Source organism: Neolamprologus multifasciatus, chromosome 5 (genome assembly GCF_963576455.1).
Source record: "Neolamprologus multifasciatus chromosome 5, fNeoMul1.2, whole genome shotgun sequence".
In the NCBI taxonomy this organism is placed as follows: domain Eukaryota; kingdom Metazoa; phylum Chordata; class Actinopteri; order Cichliformes; family Cichlidae; genus Neolamprologus; species Neolamprologus multifasciatus.
Window position 1 is genome coordinate 30,100,114 of NC_140443.1, and position 12,569 is coordinate 30,112,682.

Genomic DNA, 12,569 nt, shown 5'->3' on the forward strand with positions numbered 1-12,569 from the left:
AACTCTGCCTTTTCAGGAGAAGCGCACTTTCTTCATAAAGCTGCATTGTGTGATGTCACGCCTTTCAGACTACACCTCCACCCTGCTCTCCAATGAAAAAGGGAAGATTTGCATAAAAGCTTCTACGAGCGAGTCCACACGATCTGTTCGTGATTGTCACTTGACCGAAGCCTATAAAGGTCTGCTCAGAGGCGCAAACTCCATTCTGTAGTGTCTTTTGTGTTTAATTTCTTTATTTTTATTGTTTTATCCGCCCTCTATTTCGCATATTGCCAATTCACCCCACAGGAAAAATTATGCACCAAAGTGAATTGGAGCCATGAGAACAAAAAAACAAAAACCCATAAAAACAAAACATAATCGTCTGAACGAGACGAGATGATTTTAAGGATTATGAACAAATATATGGCAATGAATTTGTCTATTAAAAACTAATATTAGTTGTGAACTATAATAGAACCATACATTTATTTTCCTTCAGTCACAATTTGCTGCAAATTGGTTTGTGGTAATTTAGGAATTTATGGTTATTTATATGTCATTATTCATTAAGAAAACAACAACTACAGGATGCTGTTAGAAAATTCATTTGACCCGACTGTGATTGCTGTGCTCCTTGGTTGGTACCCAGGTGAATACTGATATCTTGTGGCCAATGGCCTACACTGCAGTGGCTTTCATAGGGATATGGTATATTCACTGCTTTGTTGCTTTTTTCTGTTATTAGATTTAAATTGTGAAGCTCACATTTTAATGTACAAATATATGTTTGTTCAGTCTTCACTGCTTATTTCTTAAGGTCAAATACATTTTAGATGCATAAAACAATGGTAATGCTACTTTAAAATATATATTTATATATATATTTTCCATTTTAATTAACCAAACTACATATTTAGGGAATATGACTGTATTACAGACGCAAAGCCTCATCACAAAGAAGTTCCTGAGGGATCCCACCAGAAGTCAGCAGCTCAGCAGCAGCTCTGACATAACAGATACCAGGCTAACCAGAGTTAAAGCACAAATGCACAGGATATTGAAGGGTTAAGTAATGTTCCTGCCCTGAGCTGACCCTCTCAGGCAGCGCTTACTCCAATGATAGTGAATGCTTTACTGACAAGATAAAAAGACTCGAGCCAAAACCAATAGAAATCGCTGCCGGAGAACGGCCAGGCATTGTTTCAGCGGGTTCGACTTGCTGGGAAGAGAGGAAGAGAGGAGACAGTGTGACTGAGCAAAAATTTCTCAGGGACACATAACAGGATTCACGCCAGAAGACCGGGGTGATGCTTTGTGGTATAGCTTGTGCTAATGATAGGATGCTCACAGCCTAAGTGCACGTCACAAGCTGGCACTACGGTTCTTTTGCCATAACAAGCATGTATCAAAACAGTCAAGTCAAAGAGAAAGCAGAATTTCTAGGCACTGCAACATCAAGTTTATACTTCAGCACAATATCATAGCCCTAGAAACTCCACTTTATCTGTATCTGAGAACACATATTTTGATGCATACATTGATATTGACCTGAATCTTCAAAAACAGATGTTTTATTTGAGATGAAGGCTAGGATATATACCAACATACGAAGCGTGTTTTTCTAGTTTTGTGAGATAACTGTATGGTGACCTTTAAAAGAACAATGTTGCCCAAGAAACTGTAACTTATATATGTATTTTTCAGTTTTATGTTACCAGTATTTCAGGAATGACACACTAAAACAAAAACAACAACACAATTTGATTTCAGTTATAGAAAACACAACCTAGGTGGACACATCAAGCATCACTCAAGCAAACAGCCCCGTGTTTCTCTGAAAATAATCTAAATTCAAGTACTTCAGAATTGAAGCAGGATGTTTTACCCAAACACCCAAATGAAAAACTAATATCTGTAGCACTGAATGAAACAAAACAGAAAAAAAAAGTCTTTGTCATTTCTGTATACACAACATTGCTCCCACATGACAATGGGGTTCTGTGTGTTTCGGTAAACATGACGGCCATTTCTAAAAGTCAGATTCACTCATTCTTGTGTCCAGTTATAAGAAGCATGGAGCGAACGAGCAGCATTAGGTTAAAGGCCATGGCCAGGCAACACAAGGCTGAAGTCATGATCGCAGGAGAACAGCTCAGGTAAGACGAAACAGATTCGGTGACGATGTCGGCAAATTCTACTCTGCAGGTCAGGTAGATGTCTGATGTCAGTTTTAAGGCTCACGGCTGATTTAAACGCCACTTTAAGGCTCAGACTTCACGACGGAAAGCTGATTAAGGATCGACGCTACCACTTTCGCACCTACCCTAACTGCTTTGTGGCACACGAGCTTATAGACTGGCTTTTGAGCCACAAGGAAGCTGCAGATCGAGCAACAGCTGCCAGCCTCATGCAGCACCTCATGGACCATGACATTTTACACCACGGTAAGAAGGAAGCACCAGCAAGAGCTTCAGCTTAAGAAGCTCTCCCTTCTTTAGCTGGAATTAATTCCTCTTCTTTACCTGAAGCTAAGTCCTCATGTTGCTTTCACGACTTATATTTAAAACTGCCTTTCTCTCAGTCTGTGACAAGAGGGCAGAATTCAAGGATGCCAAACTGCTGTACCGTTTCCGCAAGGATGATGGCACATTTCCCTTTAACACAGAGGTGAAAATCTTCATGCGAGGACAACAACTATATGAGCAGTAAGAGCTGGTCTGTTTGTGCTTCAGGTTTTCTGGTCTGAGACAGATCAGCTTAATCTTAGAATTGAAAGACCTCAATAAAGGTGTATCTCATCCAGGTTTTTCCTCCACTGCATGCTATTTTAAATCTGATTCTGTTTCTGTTTTCTCTTATAGACTTATAGCAGACAAGAACTCCATTCTGCAGCTGAGAGAGGAGCATGGTGTTACTCATAAGCGCTCCTTTCCTGGCTGCCAGTTGATTGACTATCTCATTCAGAATGGAGAGGCAGATAGCCGGCGACAGGGACTGGAGTTGTGCCGTGCATTGCAGGAGCATGGCATCATTCAGCACGGTGAGGGGAGTTTTCATTTGCCCTTTGATGTACAGCTGTCAACGGTGGGCTTGCCACTTGGGACTCTTGCAATCAAAAGTAAAAATACACACTGCATAGATATCATTTATACTAAGACTGCTGCTTTTTGCTCTCTCCCCAACTCCCGCAGTGGGACAAAAGCATGATTTCTTTGACAGTGGGCTACTCTACCAGTTCTGCATCAATTTCCGCCGGCGTCGGCGCCTGTCTGAGCTGTTAACTGAAAATGAGCAGGTTAATGATGAGGCTGTGATGGCATCAACACAAGAGGACAACAATTCTGAGAGTCCCTTTCTTCTACGCAGAAACTCATCCAAGGAATGCAACCGTGCATTCAGTGGTAATAAATTAATTAATTACTGAGTAAATGTGAAATAAAAGGAAACTCTTGCAATTTTCACAACATGCACCCTGTTTTTTGTTTTTTTTTAAATGAATTCTGACGTTGCCACTAATATCTAATAGTGAGCTCAAACAAAGACTCCAAACAGATTACCGGTGGTCGTCGAAGTAGCTTGAGTTCCCTTCAGTTTCAATCTGCTGGATTTCCACCTCTTCAGCTGTTGTCACACTCAGCAGTACGATGCAATCCTAAATCAGGCGAGTGTTTTATTATTTATATTCAACTGTGAAATGTTTCATAGTATCATCAATGTTTAAATATTACTGTAATGAGACTTGTTTGTGAAAGCACATAGACATAATCTTTTAATTGGTTTCACAGTCCTTAAAAGAAAAGTTACTTGTGAAGAATTATTGGAACCTGGTGCACCCTTTATCAAGAAAGTGTTGACGGTGAGTTATGAAAATTATACGTATAAATTATTACTTGGATTTCTGATTGGATTTAATAGCACCAATTTAGCATAACTGAGCAACAGTCCCCCAAAGGCTAAAAGTCAAAACAAGCTTAACACATTAATAAAGTTGTGTTTTTTTTTCTTCTTCTTAGATTAAAATCTAAGGTGAATTTTATCTGATTGATATTGCAGGTGATAGGAGACGCCCTGGGCTGGGGCTTTGTTGTCAGAGGCATGGCTCCTTGTTATATGCAGGCTGTTGACCCTGGAAGCCCTGCAGCAGCTGCTGGAGTTAAGGTTAAATAGCTGAAACAAACTGAAAAAGATACTTATCTTGGATTTTATAAATTGATCTCCAAGATACAGATATAACCTTTAAAAAAAATATTTTATGTTTTTATTTATTTCTTTTTAGGTGCGGCAGTTTGTGTGCCAGGTAAATGGACAGTGTGTTCTTTACCTGGACTACAGGACAGTAACCAGACTGGTGATGACAGGACCTCGCACTGTTGTACTGGAAGTTATGGAACCACTGGAATGACAGTAGCTATATTATCAAAGTCTGGCTCTCTCTTTGAGTAGAAATACTGCATCTGCAAAAAAAATAAATAATAATAATAATAATAAAAAAAAACAGCGATTACGTTTGATATGTGCTCATTTTGGGGGGAAATTTAAAAAGCACTTGTTAAACTGTTTATCTGACTTGCATCATGGAAAGTGTTCTAAACTGCCTAGATTGTTTTCGTGAATTTGCGGGGGGAAATCGGCACAATCGGGTCAGTCAATCCAGCCCAGCGCCCGACTACGACTTCCGTCTTTTTGTAGTCGCCATTTTGGTTTGAGAGTTGATCAACGCGTTAGCCAGCAAGCTGGCCTGACCTCCGGTGCAAGAAAATCAGAGAACTGGAGGAGTATAGGTGGCCCTGGAGGTTCCCATTTTCGAAGTGTACTATTTTCATGAGCTGTGCACAATTCTACCGTTGTGTTTTGTCACTCGTCCCCCAGCTAGCAGCTCTGCGGTGCAGATGAACGAGCTAACTAGATAGCTTGGCTAGCTAACTGTGGAGCTGCTGAGCACCGGCGTTGAGAGGAGCATCACCGCCAATCTGCATGTCCCGCCAGCCCCTCTGTTTTTTATTTTAGCCATTAATGTCGTGAGATAACCCCTGTAAAGTTAGTCTTCTGGCTTATTGCAAGGTGAGTAAAACTTTAAATATCGTCAGTGAAAGTGGAAAAAAGGGAAAGAAAGCAGCTATGCAACGCTAGTGTTTGTGCTCAGTGGGTATTGCTAAATCTGGCTAACACTGTAACGCTAGCCCACAAAGCTAACATGTATTGTAAAACTGTAATTCCCGAAAGCTCTGTGCATATTGAACAATAGAAGCCGTGGACCTGTTCTGTGGTTAGGCTTTCTGATCAAACCCACCACTCAATCAGAAACAAGGTTGTAGTGAAGCGTCACCATAGAAACAGTGCCGGACCCCTGAAGCTCTGAAACACACACAATGTCATCATAATAAACACGCTGTACTAGAGGGAGACACGTGCTGAAAGGGCGTGTTGTCTCTTAGTGAGTCCGGATAATGTGATACCGGTTATAAATGTACCTGAGGTTATAATGAAGAATTCATATCTGTCTGCCAGGAGATAATGTATCAGCTCCCGGTGAACAATCTTACAAGAATCAGGAGAGCCAGGAAACAAGTGAAAAAAGCACTCGGTGACATTGGACTTGAGTTCTGCAAGGAGGCAGCAGAGGTGAGCAAGTGTGTTTTGAGCTGCATGTTATGGATAAGAACTTTGAATAACATAAAGGTAGCATTGATGGACCAAATACCACGCACTTGTCCAAAGATGGTTTTCAGTAAGGTGTAAGTGTGTGTGCGTGTTTTAAACCAACGTGACAATGATTGATTGCCACTTAATCATCGGTGGACGTAATAAGGATAACAAATTTGTCCTCTCTCTCTCTCTCCCTCCATATATATATATATATATATATATATATATATATATATATATATATATATATATATATATATATATATGTGTGTGTGTGTGTGTGTGTGTGTGTGTGTGTGTGTGTGTGTGTGTGTATTTAGAAACAGCCTCATCAAGCTTTAAAATGACAGACTCCAAAGGTGTGGATACATCTCCACAGCTTTGCCTAGTGTAGTTTGCAGAGAATGAATTTGCAGTCTAATCCCTAACCTCTTTGTGTTTGCCTTTCACAAATACACTCACTAGTGCTCTGGCTTGACAAAGGGAAATTCAGTACCAGTCCCCATAAGAATAAAGGGGGGGGGGGAAATCAGAAACATATTACCCTTTGATGCTATTTGTCAAACCCAAACAAAAAAGGGGGATTAGAGGGGACACATACAAATTTAAAACCAAGATGTGCGACACAGACTTGCATATACAAATACTATACAGACATGGTAACAATGTTAAAAACTTATTTCCATTGGAGTTGGTCTTTAATTCAATTTTCAATTTTTTGCAGGAGTTCAAAGAGTTTTGCCCTAATGAGCAGTTTGTGAAGGGCACGCTTTGCCTTGATATCTGCGCCTGGGATCCATCATACTCTAAAACACAGGTAAGATTTTATCCTGTCTTAAAGACTTTCTCACATTATCATGCACTAATGTGCATATTTTTCTTAATGCAAAGTTTTTGTTGTTGTTTTTTTGATCTTTTTTTTACATTTTTTTTAGGAATACAGATCAAAGCCATTTTGCTGCACAGAGTGTCCATTTTCTTCCAAATTCTACTCAGGCTACAAGAATCACTTCCGTAATGTGCACAGGAAACTCTTGGACAGTAAAATCCTGCTCAACTGTCCATACTGCACGTTTACTGCAAGCAAGAGAACTTTGGAGACGCATGTTAAAATATTCCACATACCCAATTCAACGCGGCACAATTATGGAAGCTCACAGGGAACTGCGCTGGGGAAAGCTTATCTTGATAGATACAAACAGGGAAACGGTGTGGAGAAAGCAATGTATTTCTGCAAAAAATGCACATTTCGGGACACGCTATACAACGTGGTGAGAAGGCACATCTACAGGGAACATTTTCAGCATATTGTCTCACCATATCTTGGTATGGTTTCTGAGTCATCTGTGAAAAATGGTGCTAGTTCTGTTGTTGGCAACAACATCCTCTGTAAAAGATGCCAGTTTACCACTCGTACCTATGAGGCCCTGGTCCAGCATGTCATTGAGTACCATGAGCGCATTGGTGCCCAAGTAACAACCATGATTGGACATGCTAACATTATCGTCTCCAAGCCTCAGCCTTTACCAGTCATGTCACAGAAGCCTCCTCTAGTTGTCAGTAGACCTCAAACACTTAGACCTGAACCAAATGCACAGCAGGTAATTGGCTATTTAAAGCCTGTAGGCCCGGTTATTAAAAGTCAGTCTCCCATTATAGCCAGTCAGGTGCGTGCCACTGTTCCAGTACAGAGGAACAGTACAGCAGTTGAAAATGCTGGTACTGGTGTAAACACAGCCCAAACACAGAAGTGGAAGATATGTACAGTTTGCAATGAGCTTTTTCCTGAAAACTTATACAGTGCTCATTTTGAGAATGCACACAAGGCGAAAAAAGTGTGGGCGCTTGCCAAGTACATCATGAAAATCCACAACTTTACCAGCAAATGTTTGCTTTGTAACCGCTACCTGCCCAGTGATACACTGCTAAATCACATGCTAATCCATGGCTTAACCTGTCCACAGTGTCACTCTGCTTTCCACAATGTTGAGAAAATTATGGAGCATACAGCTCAGGCACACCCTGAGGAGTTTATTGGACCCCCTGGTGCATCGCCTCTAACCTTTGACCTCACCATTAAACAAGAGAAGTCCAGTAATGTACAGCTTGCTGTTCTTACTTTTAACATGAAGGAACCCATCAATGGTCAAGATCAGTCGACGCCTGTTCAGAATAGTCTTCCACATCATGTCAAACTACCCGATCCTAGAATGACCGATAAGAAAAGTGAACCTCTTGCAGGAAGTATCCCTTCACTAATGCAAACAAGTGAGGTTGGGAAGACTGTGTGTCCGCTGTGTTTCACCATTCTCAAAGGGCCTATCTCCGATGCTTTGGCCATGCATCTGAGAGAACGGCATCAAGTCCTTCAAACAATACATCCAGTTGAGAAAAAGATGACGTACAAGTGCATTCATTGCTTAGGGGTGTACACCAGCAACATGGTGGCTTCCACAATTACGTTGCATCTTGTGCAGTGCAGGGCTGTTGGTAGGAACCAAGCAAACCAAAACTTTAAACCTGACTTGACACTTAACTCCTCTGGGGCTGGCTATCTTAAGAGGCAGCCATCAACACAGGCTACGTCTAACTCCAAGAGGATAAAGCTAGCCAAGGATGCTAAGACGACTTCCACCATCTTTGGAAAGAAGGCTGAATCTGATGGGCTTGCTCTGGATCCTAGAAGCTATGAACACAAGACTTATGAGGCCAGGAAAAATTTCCTGACTGCCTACTTCAACCGGCGACCGTACCTTTCTTCTTCTGAAGAGGACAAGCTGTCGGCGAGTCTGTGGCTGTGGAAATCCGACATCGCTACACACTTTGCAACCAAGCAAAGCACGTGCGTGAGATACTGCAAGACCAAGAAGGTGTCGGTGCTGCTCGGCTTTGACATGCAAACTCTAAAGAAAGTTAAGCATAACTTGATTTTTGAGGAAAGCAAAATTGTTGGTACCTCTGCTAAGAAGGCCGTAGGTATCAGTTGTCGTACTCCAAAGACGGACCAAAACAAACACAGTGAGACACTAAATTGTACCTTAGAAGTTAGTACGTGCACAGAGACTATTTCCATAGACTCTGACAGTGAAACGAACAAAGATGATAGACCCACTGAGAATGGAGATATCGATGTAAATGAGCACGAGAGTTTCCAATCCAAGGAACCATTAAACATGACTGAAGAAACAAAACCTGCAGATAATGCTTCTAGAGAGACGGATATTTCTTTGCAAGATGGGAATGCAAGCCTTGCGGTGTGCCTTGGTTGAGTAGTAAAGGAGTGTATTAAAACAAAGATGACTCAACAAACAGTTACAAATAGTAGACGAGAATGTGTGGGTCACTAAATCAGCAGCTGATTTTTTTTTCTGAACAGTGTTGAAACAAAATAAACAGCATTATGTAGGTAGTGTTGTGTATATATTTTTAGCCATTGCTCCTTGTTAGTTTCTTCATGCACATCTGTATCACTCACTGGTTTGCTGTCACACCATATAAGAAATATGTAAACTGAACTATTTGCATATTTTTTCCCCAACTGTGACAAAGAACTGCATCATACTGTCATTTAACATTTAGAAAATGTAGGATATGTTAATTCCTTATGGACACATTTTAATAAAGGTGTTTGATTAATAAAGTTTATTGGCGCTCTTTCTGTGCTATTAAATTTTTGGACCAGGTGAAATTAGCTGCTTAAAGGTATTTCTGCAGAAATTTTTTTTTTTTAAACTTAATAACAGTTTCTAAGAGCGAGAGCACAGGTATTTATATAAATGTAAGGCATTTTGGGCAACCAGAAGTCGCACTTTCTCTTCCATGATAGCGTTAGGGCATACTGTTTTTTCTAATATGACACATTTGTTTATAAGTTGCCCAGTGCTCCAAAATGAGAAGACTTTACAATAAGAGGCCCCTATTCATTAAACACGAATATTTAACTTACCAGATAAAGTGCCACTCCGTATAATTCACTGAGTGTCAGTGTCACAACAGATGCAGCTGCATGTTTTTAAATGAAATTTCAGCGACTTCCTAATTTCCGGAATGTCTCCTTATTTGATTGGTCGCTTTGTATGAGTGGGTGGGACTTCTGGCTGCTGCTACCGTACAACTGTCCAACCGCCTACCCAGGCCACAAAGTGTGACGCTACAGAAAGGTGCGTTTATCTGGAGTATTCGCAGCAGTAGTTTTTAAAACTTCATAGCTGCTTTCTCAAACGGAGAACAAGGTTTTAGCAGCTCTAGGTATAATGGTGAGTGGAGGCGCCGCATGTTCACGGCTTAAATAGAATTTTTGGTTGTTTATTGATTTAGTTTTTTTTCTAATTTTGCTGCGTTTCATGCGGAGTGTGTGGCAGCTGGTTAGCACGTGAAGCTAAAACTGGTAGAATCCAAGCGCGCGACTTCCTAGCTGGAGCTGTCAGCGATGGTTAGCTGGCATTCAGAGGCTCTGGTATAGAAGTGATGCTGGTGAACAGCTCAGGGCTAAGCTTGAAAAACTACTAGTTAGCTGCGGTTATCTCGCATAAAACGTCATTTTCCAAATTTCTGCCATAGTTGCAGTTGTTTCCTCATGCTTAAGTTTACTTTTTTTTTTCTTCTTTTTTTACAATTGGTGAAGAGTAAAGGCTATAATCAATAGAGATGGATGCTAAAACACAGTTGCACGAGTTGCAAAATTTTCAAAAGAATGAAGCTAACTGCAATATCCGTCTGTGCTTCCAGGTGGCCACTCCAAGTGAAGCCTAATGTGCCAGATGATACACCGGTATGACTGGCAGGAGAGATCGTGGCATTTGATTAGCCTGGCCCTGCAGAGGAGGTCCAGAGTGAAGATGCAGTGCAGTAACCGAGAGCTGGTGGAGTTCTTTATAAGCTATAAACTGTCTCAGAAGAATCACCCAACTTCCCTTCTGAGGCCAACCAATGGGGGCCAAAGGACTGAGAGAGACCTGGCCAAATCCCTGCCTGCGTACAATGGCATAGAGGTTTTAAAATCAGCTCTTCTAGACTCAGGGGAGCAGTTTGGTTTTCTGTTCACACAGTCTTTTAGGGATGTTGCTTCGCACCTCTGCATCACGCCAGACACAGCCCAGCAATGCTTCAAGAGTGTGATGGAGGAGTTGTTCAGGGATGGAATTAATTGGGGGCGTATAATTGGTCTGTTTGTCTTTGGTTCTGCAATGTGTCTGGACTGTATTGACAGCAATATGAGTGAGCTGGTACCCGACATTGCAGACTGGATGACTGCGTATCTAGATGATCACATTAGTCTGTGGATCCAACAAAATGGAGGATGGGTAAGTCAGCAGGGGATGAAGTTGACATGAGGTGTGCAACTTTTGGGCTTTTAAAGGGTGGGAAAAGTCATTTAAAACACTGTCTAATCTTTTTTTTCCAGGACCGCTTTACAGAGATATTTGGGAAAGGGATGTCTACAAGGAGCTCTGGGGAGTCTCTGAAGAGATGGCTATTTGTTGGAGTGGCATTAGTAACAGGGCTGCTAGTTGGCATGCTCATGACAGATTAACAGTGAAGGTGCTACGTCTCTGCTGTCACTGAACACCCTGTGGAATGCTAAACCGAGGGAGGGAAGCGGTTAATGTTTACATGGAAGCCCAGTCCACATGTGCAGTGACCGTAGTGGATGGGCAAAGTCATTCTGTGAGAGGATTCATAATGTGTAACTTGGTGAGCTGTTACAGACCACCTGCTCGCCTTGCTTTGACCAATGTGTTTTTATTTTATTTTTAAACGCACAACAGTTTAGTGGCTGATGTGCCCGTTCAGAGGGCAAATGCTTTAAATGAACCTAATAAAAAGGCGGTGAAAGTGATTCAGCTAGTCTAAGCTCTTTTTCCTGTATTATTCAGGGAACATGTATGACTGAGACTCTATGTTGTATCCCCCCCTTTAATGTGTAATTCTCAGTTTCTTTTGACCTTGAGTTTTTAAGTCTGTTTTGAAAAGTTTTTCTGAGTAAACTGTATGGAGTGCAGAGGATATCCAAAAAAATCAAATCCATGCTCTAGCAGAGGCCTGTGTTGTGTTGACTTCTCTAGGACACACCAACTTCCTCCAACAGTCCAGAGACATGCATGTGAAATTAACTTTTTCCATCTCTCACTAGTATTTAAAATTAAACCATACCAAATTATCCATGTGCAACAGGCTACATATCCATGATTGTATTCAGTGTTTTTTGGCTGTTCCTCTAAGGGATCAGATTGGATTATCTGCTACCATTTTGCCCTACTCCTAGCACCGTCTTGTCACATCAACCCCATGCAAGTCTCCTTCACTACATCTGTGGTCTGCGTCTTTTCCTCTGCATATTAACCATACTTTGTTCACCAAGTCCACTACACCCCCCCCCCCCCCCCCCGCTCACGTCCAAACCCTCTCAGCCTTGTTTCTCCAACTTTGCCTTCAAACTGAGCTGTCACTGTGACATTAACTTCTTCAGCTCTGCCACTTCCACCTTGTTCTTGTTCTCCGTTCTCTTGTCAGTGCCACCGTCTATAAACCATGCATCGTAGCAGTGCTCGCTACTGGCTTGTAAACCTCCCCTTTCACTTATGCTGCTATTGTTCTGCCACAAATCAAATGAAGTGACTCCATATGAAGTATCTTAAAAGCTGGAATTAAATGAGATGTATTCTTTTACACAATGTGCATTAAAATCTTCTTGAAAATATAAAATCCACATGTCTTTGTCACCATATCAACATGTACACAAAGCTATATACCAAGGTCTGATCTACATGCAAGGGAGATATTCTGCTAATGCTTTTGGGCAGTTATTGAGTCAGTGGGTGCTCCACACCAACTGTGCATGAAATAAAAATAAAAATAGTAGGGCAACAAGAATAAATAACAGACAAGAGGAGTATATACAAGACAGGAGGAAGGCACACAATAAAAATACACATTAGAGG

The 12,569-nt window shown here is 41.3% G+C and overlaps 3 protein-coding genes across 3 annotated transcripts; all 3 read left to right on the forward strand.

Moving 5' to 3' along the window:
• The first annotated feature begins 112 nt into the window (after positions 1 to 112).
• Positions 113 to 4,977, forward strand: LOC146519056 (DEP domain-containing mTOR-interacting protein). The gene is made up of 9 exons (XM_085159550.1): positions 113 to 2,138; positions 2,248 to 2,426; positions 2,564 to 2,687; positions 2,844 to 3,022; positions 3,174 to 3,383; positions 3,509 to 3,643; positions 3,768 to 3,838; positions 4,036 to 4,140; positions 4,259 to 4,977. Exons 1-9 carry the CDS (start codon positions 1,999 to 2,001, stop codon positions 4,382 to 4,384), a joined length of 1,269 nt encoding a protein of 422 aa, XP_085015676.1. The 5' UTR covers positions 113 to 1,998; the 3' UTR covers positions 4,385 to 4,977.
• adnpa (activity-dependent neuroprotector homeobox a) lies at positions 4,674 to 9,268 on the forward strand. The gene is made up of 4 exons (XM_085159543.1): positions 4,674 to 5,043; positions 5,491 to 5,604; positions 6,353 to 6,445; positions 6,564 to 9,268. The coding sequence occupies exons 2-4, from the start codon at positions 5,497 to 5,499 to the stop codon at positions 8,895 to 8,897; spliced, it is 2,535 nt and encodes an 844-aa protein (XP_085015669.1). The 5' UTR covers positions 4,674 to 5,043; positions 5,491 to 5,496; the 3' UTR covers positions 8,898 to 9,268.
• Positions 9,269 to 9,748: 480 nt separating this feature from the next.
• Positions 9,749 to 12,333, forward strand: LOC146519058 (bcl-2-like protein 1). Its single transcript, XM_085159549.1, has 3 exons — positions 9,749 to 9,884; positions 10,357 to 10,931; positions 11,033 to 12,333. The coding sequence occupies exons 2-3, from the start codon at positions 10,380 to 10,382 to the stop codon at positions 11,159 to 11,161; spliced, it is 681 nt and encodes a 226-aa protein (XP_085015675.1). The 5' UTR covers positions 9,749 to 9,884; positions 10,357 to 10,379; the 3' UTR covers positions 11,162 to 12,333.
• Positions 12,334 to 12,569: the final 236 nt, after the last annotated feature.

Bases quoted from the DNA above. Each gene is read 5' to 3' on its own strand.
- LOC146519056 (XM_085159550.1), top strand. From the start codon at position 1,999: ATGACGGCCATTTCTAAAAGTCAGATTCACTCATTCTTGTGTCCAGTT. The intron at 3,384-3,508 runs GTAATAAATTAA...AATATCTAATAG, and splicing joins ATGCAACCGTGCATTCAGTG to TGAGCTCAAACAAAGACTCC. The intron at 4,141-4,258 runs GTTAAATAGCTG...ATTTCTTTTTAG, and splicing joins CAGCAGCTGCTGGAGTTAAG to GTGCGGCAGTTTGTGTGCCA.
- adnpa (XM_085159543.1), top strand. From the start codon at position 5,497: ATGTATCAGCTCCCGGTGAACAATCTTACAAGAATCAGGAGAGCCAGG. The intron at 5,605-6,352 runs GTGAGCAAGTGT...AATTTTTTGCAG, and splicing joins TCTGCAAGGAGGCAGCAGAG to GAGTTCAAAGAGTTTTGCCC. The intron at 6,446-6,563 runs GTAAGATTTTAT...CATTTTTTTTAG, and splicing joins CATCATACTCTAAAACACAG to GAATACAGATCAAAGCCATT.
- LOC146519058 (XM_085159549.1), top strand. From the start codon at position 10,380: ATGTGCCAGATGATACACCGGTATGACTGGCAGGAGAGATCGTGGCAT. The intron at 10,932-11,032 runs GTAAGTCAGCAG...TTTTTTTTCCAG, and splicing joins TCCAACAAAATGGAGGATGG to GACCGCTTTACAGAGATATT.